At 47.6% G+C, this 7,981-nt stretch overlaps 2 protein-coding genes across 2 annotated transcripts; both read right to left on the minus strand.

Annotated features, from left to right (window-relative positions):
- Nucleotides 1-1,156: 1,156 nt before the first annotated feature.
- On the minus strand, nucleotides 1,157-7,698 carry CMC4 (C-x(9)-C motif containing 4). Its single transcript, XM_010181699.1, has 7 exons — nucleotides 7,666-7,698; nucleotides 7,449-7,563; nucleotides 7,188-7,239; nucleotides 6,924-7,106; nucleotides 5,882-5,949; nucleotides 1,413-2,639; nucleotides 1,157-1,375 (listed from the first exon to the last, which is right to left on the minus strand). The coding sequence occupies exons 5-6, from the start codon at nucleotides 5,937-5,939 to the stop codon at nucleotides 2,470-2,472; spliced, it is 228 nt and encodes a 75-aa protein (XP_010180001.1). The 5' UTR covers nucleotides 5,940-5,949; nucleotides 6,924-7,106; nucleotides 7,188-7,239; nucleotides 7,449-7,563; nucleotides 7,666-7,698; the 3' UTR covers nucleotides 1,157-1,375; nucleotides 1,413-2,469.
- MTCP1 (mature T-cell proliferation 1) lies at nucleotides 7,192-7,773 on the minus strand. Its single transcript, XM_010181698.1, has 3 exons — nucleotides 7,666-7,773; nucleotides 7,393-7,563; nucleotides 7,192-7,239 (listed from the first exon to the last, which is right to left on the minus strand). Exons 1-3 carry the CDS (start codon nucleotides 7,771-7,773, stop codon nucleotides 7,192-7,194), a joined length of 327 nt encoding a protein of 108 aa, XP_010180000.1.
- Nucleotides 7,774-7,981: the final 208 nt, after the last annotated feature.

Below are 7,981 nucleotides of genomic sequence, written 5' to 3' on the forward strand. Positions count from 1 at the left end.
GGTTCTGCTCCACAGGGTACCGAAGTGCTGCTATGGAGAGAAATGGCCCAGAGAGGGAGCTAAAATGCTGCAGTTGCTGCTGGAAGGGGAAACAGGTGACATATTCATGTTGAGTTTGATGTGAATGCAGGCAGGGAGTGAATAAGGGCATTGGGATCTGGCAAATCTTTCTGCTGTGCCAGTGTCAGGCTTGTGGCTGGCACCATTTGATGCTGTGGGCCCACACTGGAAGCTTCGATGCTGAATCAACCCCTCTGGGGATGCATTTTCGTTGTTGCAGGTGCCGAGATGAGGTGTTCCCCCCCCCGCCCTTGTTTCAACAACTTCTGGCATCTGTTCCAGTATGAGAAGGTTTAAAACACACTAAGCTTTTTAAGTGTTTTTATATATTGAATGTAAATGCTTCTTGAAGTGGTATTTTAATAAACAGTTTTGCTCTAATAGCTTCTGTGTGTGAGGTCTGTTGACTTTTTGGGAACCAGTGTGGTTTGGTCTTGCCCTGCGTGTTGCGTTTGGCTCATGGGAGTAGTCAGAGCCACTTCGTTGGCATGAGGCCGTCAGCCTTGTGTCTTCTCTGCAGGTGACCTTGGGCTGCCTTAATAAATCCCTCTCCTTGATGATGCTGGCACCAATCACCCGTGTTTCCAAAATGTGGGGTGCTCCTGGGGCAGGAGGTGATCCTGCTGCCAATCTGACTTGAGAGCTCCAATGCTGGGCAAGTTTGTTCCACCAGAGTAGAAATGGGCATGGAAAGGAGGTTTTTCTTTTTAATAGGCACAACAGAAGCCTGAATATTTATTTTTTTATCATCTCTTAAGAGACTTTCTGCTGTTCCTGGTCAGATATGGGAAGAGGGGAAAAATGAGCTCCTTGTTAAGTGTTTCTGCTGCTTCACAACATTGTCATCACTTTTACCTACTCTTCAAGAATACTAAACCCCCTGTTTTGTCTTAGGGTTTGGTTTTTTGGGAGTGGGAGGAGAAAGCCCACCCTGAATTATTCTGATTTTGAGCCCTGGTTATAAAAACAAGCAGCAGCATCTTCTATTTAAACATGATGGTGTCACACATAGCTCTGGCCTGTGAATGGCAGCCAAGCTGCCCGGCTTGCAGCTCTGTTGTATTCTCAATAAACAACCAAACTGAGACTGTGATTTGTTCCAGTCATTTATTTCGTATCATGGTATTTCAGAGCAGTGAATACAGATGGTTTGCTCTTCTAGGCTTCAATACACTCAACTATTGTGCCTAGACTACAGTGTTGAAAGAAGCTGTATTTTATAAGTTGTACTTGATCACAGCACAAAAGTCCATTACGGCTAGATCTAACGACAGAGTTAGGGGCCTAGTGGGTTTGAAGTCTGGTATTTAGGTGCCTAGGCCCTGGGATGGACTTGGCACCCACTGAGGTGCCTGGACTCCTGCTACAGGGGACAGAGAGGCAGCTCTGAAGGGTGATGCAGGAACCTGTCTACTGAGCTCTTCCTACAGGTAACAGGAAATTCTGCTGCATGGGTGAGAGCTTCTGCAAAGCCATCTCTCCCTGGGGTCCAGACACAGCCGGCTTGTGAGTGAGTCTGGAATGCTGTGGTGAAAGCAAGTAAGTGCCTACGACTGCTTGTTCAGAAAGCGGCACCTAAATCAGTTTTTGGATCTAGCCCAGGGCTTTGTGACAGGCCTCTGGGTACCAGCGGGTTAAACGATGCTGGGCTCATAACATATTGCTCAAAGGTGTTCAATTATACAGAAATTTATAAATTTTATATCAACAGTCAGATCTTTCAAATGAATATTGCTTTTTTTTAAAAAAATCCTACTCCTGTAGCAATCCCTGAAATGTTCCTGTTATATCTTTGTCATGCAAATAGCAGCGTGTCGGCAATTCAAATAATAAAGTAACCAAAAGTCTGTCCAGTGGGAAAGTGAGGCACTTAGGCAAAGTGACTTGTGGTCACTCGTGATCTGTGCAAGACCTAGGAACAACCCCCAGACCTGATTCCCATTCTTGAACTTGAACCACTGGACAGGCAAATGTTGTCTGGAGCTACTGTATGATGGCAGCAATACCTTTGCTGTGTCAAGATGGGCTTGTTTCATGTGTCACACTTAAACTCACTCACTCTTCTGAGCTCATTTCCTGTACCTCTCGCTCCAGAGGCCAGAATAACTTGGTTCCAGTTCTTCATTTTGAGAGCAAGGATGGATTAGAGTAAGGTAAGCATTCTAAAAACATCAAGTTGACTTTTCACAGACACAGGTGCGATGGAAAGACAATGTAGGTGTTGTTTTGGTACAGAAAATAAAGTCTGTTAACCAGGCCATCTGTTGGTACTGCGTTACACTTTTTGGTGTGCCGGATAGTGTGTTCTAGGAGCGATCTGGCTTTCCTGAAAGTCTAAAGAAGGCTTGAAAACACACACGAGCTCTGCAGGTGAGTCCATGCTCCGGCACCTGCTGTAGCTGCATTGTGTTACTGAGGTGGTGGGGGAATTCCTCCTGAAGTCGCCTTAAGCTTTTCTCTCTCCCTTTCTTCCTTCTCAAACCCTGAACAACAGATGGATCTGCCCTTGGGGTACCGGGCACAGCACTTCCGCATTTCCTGAAGCATGGCTTCACACTTAGACTCCATGTAGTTGTTCGCTGTAAAATAAGAAGGAGACACTAAATCTGCAGAGGGGAACAGGTTTTGCCCCTAGAGGCGACACATCTAGCCCAGCCCTTTGGCTGCTGGCAGTGTTTCCCTGAAAAGCAAGAGCTGCTCACAAGCATTTCATCACTCTCTCTGCTCTACAGAAATCTCTCTTTAGTTACAGCTATCTAAAGCTACGTCAAGGCAGGCTTGCTGGTGTGGACGGGAACATCTTCAGTCCCCCAGTTTTGCAGCTATCACATCTCACTACAGTAAGAATGACTTTTCTCTTATTGCTGCCCTTCAATCCTTACTTTCTTTAGCCTGTGCACTTTCAAGCTGGATCTTGTCATCCACAGTCTTCAACCCAGCTGCCTTGTCACTATAAGGTTTACAGCTAAGAGCAGCCAAAGAGGACCTGGTATAAACAGGGACAGGTGCATCCTTCAGCACCGTGGGGTTTGTAAACGGAAGGTGTGAGGAGCATGAATGCCACCCTCCCGTTGCGGACAGGCTGTAGCTCTGCAGCGTGACCAAAGCAGAGAGCACGCTAGTGGGAATGCTCAGCCAGATGCCAGCAGCTGGATCCAACTGCACAGAGCCAGTGACATGACCACCTGCCACACAAAGGTCCCACCTCTAGCTCAGGAGGTCTCTTAGCCACAGAACTGTTACTTCACCTCCTCTCCTTCCTAGGCTTCTCTTCTTGAACACTGCCAGAGTTGGGACACAGGGCTAAACGAGCTCCAAGTCTGACCTGGAATGACTGGGCTCACATATCTGTGCACAGCACAGCTATGCCCACCTCTGTACTATCTCCCTATGGCCTTTGTTTCAAGCTCGGAGAGATTTCACTGCACCGGCAGTTTCAGCCACTGCAGGACATGGGTGATTTATCCAGCATCCTTTCCGCCCTAGCGCTTTGCTGGCTGCCGCTGTCAGCTGAGGTGGCAAAACCCACGGTGCTTTGCAGGGGTGGCCACCAGGCTCTCGGAAAGAAGCCCTGCACGTACGTGAGCAGACTGAGTCTGTGGCTCGAATTAGTAACTACCTGCCTGTTTGCACGGAAGCACAGGGCGTGCAGAGATACCTGCTCTGCCTTGGATCAGCTACGCAACCACTGCACAGCTGCAATCACCTGCCCAACCGCCACTGATTTTTAAAAGAAGCAACAGCAACCTAATGTGAGACAAACACAGCACCCGCCGGAGAGCCCAGAAAGCAGCAGTGAAGCCAGCCCGCTCTGATTGCTGCGCTATGAATTCCCTAACTGGGCTGGTGAGGGACCTGTAACACAAGTACAGAAGTCACCCCTGAGAAGATGATTATGGTGATGTTACTGCTCTGTGCAAGCTGGCAGCCTAGGAGGCATGGCAGGCCCTTAGAGGGGAGATCTCATCGCTCTCTGCTGTAACGTGCTGCTGTTGAGCACTCCAGGGCTCTCCCAACTGCTACTCTGCCTGTGCAGGTTGGTTTCTAAAACCATGGCCACAGAGGCACACCTTGCTACCTGTCAGGGATGCATTCCTGAAAAGCACAATGGATAGTGTACAATGGATAGCAAAGCACAACAGATTTACAGAGGACACTCGGTCTCACAGAGGAAGCAGGCAAAACCTTTTGTAATAACGACCCACTCCAAACCCAGCCTTTGAAAAGCCAGCATCTCCCAAAGGCCCTGCTTCCAACCCTCCATCCTCCGCACTGCGTATGCTGTCTCTGTGTATTTGTCAGTCGAGGCTCTGTATACAACCTCTATTGCATTAATTCTTACAGGGAAAATTTGCTTTGTTGTCATCAACTCAGCTGCTTCATCTGTGCAACCTGGACAAGTCCACAGCACGATGATACCTGAACAATGATAGCGCTCCAAAACGACAGCTACAGAAGCGGTGGACAGCAAAGTGTGCACACAGCAGAGTCAAAAAGCTTCCTTGTTAACACTTAACCGTTCAGATCAAATCTGTACACATACTGAAAACACCTGGAATAACCTCCATGAATGTTACAAAAAGAACACTGTCACAGATGAAACCAAACCAGGGTCAAACATTAGCTTTTAAGTGCCAGTTACTACGGGGAGAGAAGGCAATCTGTGGCATTGCCCTGCAGTGCTCCAGTCCACGAAGACACTAAAAGGCAATCTCTAGACAAATGCTGGGGATGTGTAGAGGGGGGATGTTTAAAGCCCTGGCTTTGAGCTGAACACAGCTTCCAAAAAAAACAATCCTGGGAAAGACAGACATCTACCAATAAGTGACTGTTGCTTTTTCCCTGGATGTTGTTCTGTTACCTGCACAGATTGCAATTGCTGTGTTTGCTGCAGCCTGCAAAGCCATCCCTCTGCTTCCCCAGCAGCACCCCCTCTTCTCTCCCTGCTATATTTTAGCTAACCTGTAGTCTGGAAATAAATGAAAGGTGGAAATGATTGCTGTGGAACTGGCCTGGCTAACTTTTAGCTGTGGCATTGCCAGCCTCCTGCCTTGTCATCCCTGGGCTACCTCCGTGAGTTGTTCTCACGTCAAGCTCAGAACACGCTGGCTAAGGGCTCTACCAGGTGAGCTGGGAAAACTCCTTCCCCTGTGGCTGAGCTGCCTTGGCACAAGAAATCTTTTCTCTTATTCATTCCATAAGGCAAATCCTTTTCCAAGAGGCAACCAAACTTTTTAAAAAATACTGTCCTCTACAAGTAACAAGCCTGCTCTCCCCAACTCAAGCAGCCAAAACACATTATTCCCTTGCCCTTACAAATATTGAGCTAAGCTAATACAAAACAGCCACTAAAGGTCTCCAGAGGGAGACCATATCATACCTTGAGGCCAGATCACACACACATAACCCAATCCTGACAGACACCTGTCTGACCTGCTCTTAAAATACCCCTGGAGCTCACAGCTCTGCAGTCTTCTCATACAATCCACCCACTGCCGCACTGCCTACTCCGTAAGAGAGCTTATCACAATGTCTGGCTCTCCCCGCCTACAGCCCAGTCCCAAGTCTAGACGTGGGATCTCACTACCAGTACTCTGAATAAGCACAACACTGCGGTTACAAATGCTCTGTTTTGTACTGATGGTGTCTTGTTATTTACAATATTAAAACAAGCTATTATAATTCTCTTTGCTTTGCAGCCAGGTGATGCTCGTGTGCTTGCTTACTTCCTTCTCAAGGTGAAAGGAGAACAGGGTTAAGTTCAAAGAATTAAGTTAAACCAAAAACCAAGACACCATAAAGACAAAATGACACTTGGTACCTTGCAAGCATTTCTGTATTTCACAGGCTTGTTTCTGGCAGGGATCCTTCTGGGACATGTTCAGAGAGCTAAAATGATAGGAAAATGTTACTGTAGAAACACCGTGCTTTTCAGGGGGGTGGGGGTAGCAGGGCAAGACACTGTCTTAAAGCCAAAGCTTTAAAGAGCTCCCAACTTCCCTGCCACAGACAGTTCAGAAAATACCTACTGCTGCTTGCAGATGCTTGCCAACACACACAGGAATTCTCTGTGTCTGCCTAAAGGATGATAACGTGGACAATGAATACGGGAAGTTTTATGCTGCTAAGCTTGAAGGCCTTTTTCTTTTCTCTGGTCAGAATGTGCCCTTTTCCACTTGGATGCACAAAGATTCCAGTAACAATTCAGATTATTACGGCTGACTAAGTTTTAACAGTTCTGTGCCTCTAGATCTTTTACTAAATCATGTATTTGTGTAGAAGCACTCTGTGAGCTCTACACAACCAAGGATTTGGTGTCAGTCATATAACTGCAGCTGGAGGAGGCATTTAAAAAACAAACAAACAAACAAACAAACAACTTAGTTGTGTATGTCCCATAAAGACAAGGACGGCTTTTTTTTTTCTGTTCCAGGAGAAACTCTCTTGGAAATCCTGCACCCCCCACTAAAACAAAAACCAAAACCAAACCAAACCAGACTGGAGGACAGCTCCATCTTGTTCAAATCCCTAAAAAGCGGGATTCCAGGCACTCAGTTTGACTTTCTGCAGCTGTGACACCTGTAACTGTGATCTCCTGTGAGATCAAAGGATGAGCAAAAGCTGGTGGTACCAGTAGTTGGACGGGAGACCTCTACAGGAAAGCGCCGCTGTTACCGAAAGCGGTGCTGGGACTTCAGCTCCCTCTGAACCACAGTTCAGCTCCTGCTCCTGCCCAGAGCTAGGGAGGCGCTGCCTTTCAGATTTCTGATAATTCACCATCTCACAGCACTTTTCAATGTCGCTAGGGCATTATTTCCAGCATCCTGGCCAAACTCCACTTGGGGCAATTACATTCTGCCTACCTAGAACTCCCCCTGATGTTTCACTTGGACACAATACTCCTCTTCACTGCCTGTCCTAAACTCTTGTGTGATGTTGCTGTGTGTTGTTTAACTGCTTCCACCTCAGAGGTGGCTGCATTTCAGTGGAGAGAGAATCATTTATTGTACAAAATATACAACGACATCTTCCTAGAGCCACTGCTCCTGAAAGACAAAAATTTATATTAAAGAATGACTGGGAATAAACAGAACACAGTACAAAGCAGGGGTAATGTCTACACGTACCAGATTAATCACCAGGCACGAGTTTAAGCAGCAGTTCTTCAACACCACCAAGCTGTAAGCGACAAGGAAAAGTTCAATACGTCTACAGTTACTGTGGCTGAGCTAATGGACTTCAACAAATTAACAGTCCTTTGCCGTCCCTCAAGGATCTCAAATGACTTCACAAACAGGCATGACTATGGCCTATTGTTGCCACCATCCTTACCATGAGATGGTGCTCTATCTCCCAAACGCGAGAGTTACTATCCCTGTACTGCTCACCCTGGGACAGCTGCCACATATGAGGCAGCCGGGATGGGGGGAGCTGGCTGGGTCGCAGCGCCTCACCCAGGGGAACCTGAACTCTTTGGATCCGAGCCCTCAGCATACCTTCCTCCTGGGGGAGAGTGACAAAAAAGAGCAGGCAGTTACCGGCAATGCAGTAGAGGCACCTGCAATAGCAAAGCTACAATCACTGCGAAGCTCAAAGGACACTTGCCTCTTCCGCAGCCACAAGCCACGTTTTGCGGTGCTCATCGCAGTAAACACCTACGCGTCGCACCCACAGTCGGACAGGAGGAGCGCCAGCGTGCCCTCCTTCTGCCATTCCCTTGGTTGCTTCAGGACGCTCCCGTTAGGTGGACGGCATCGACCCGCAGGATGCACACATGGCCTCGTTAGCTCTGAATACATTCACGGAGAAAGCTCTCAGACCTGAAAGGCACCGCTGGGTGGTGTCTGATTTATTGTATGAGATGCTATGTGCTGAAATGTCCCTAAAGGTCAGCTCGGGAAACTAAGGAGGTGTCTAAGTG

The sequence above is a fragment of the Mesitornis unicolor genome, unplaced genomic scaffold (genome assembly GCF_000695765.1).
Source record: "Mesitornis unicolor isolate BGI_N332 unplaced genomic scaffold, ASM69576v1 scaffold48553, whole genome shotgun sequence".
NCBI classification, from domain to species: Eukaryota; Metazoa; Chordata; class Aves; order Mesitornithiformes; family Mesitornithidae; genus Mesitornis; species Mesitornis unicolor.

Coding starts and splice junctions, on each gene's coding strand:
- MTCP1 (XM_010181698.1), bottom strand. CDS start 7,773: ATGGCAGAAGGAGGGCACGCTGGCGCTCCTCCTGTCCGACTGTGGGTG. Junction 7,564..7,665: donor GGCTTGTGGCTGCGGAAGAG/GCAAGTGTCCTT, acceptor ACTCTCCCCCAG/GAGGAAGGTATGCTGAGGGC. Junction 7,240..7,392: donor AGATAGAGCACCATCTCATG/GTAAGGATGGTG, acceptor TGTCGCTTACAG/CTTGGTGGTGTTGAAGAACT.
- CMC4 (XM_010181699.1), bottom strand. CDS start 5,939: ATGTCCCAGAAGGATCCCTGCCAGAAACAAGCCTGTGAAATACAGAAA. Junction 2,640..5,881: donor AATACAGAAATGCTTGCAAG/GTACCAAGTGTC, acceptor CTTATTTTACAG/CGAACAACTACATGGAGTCT.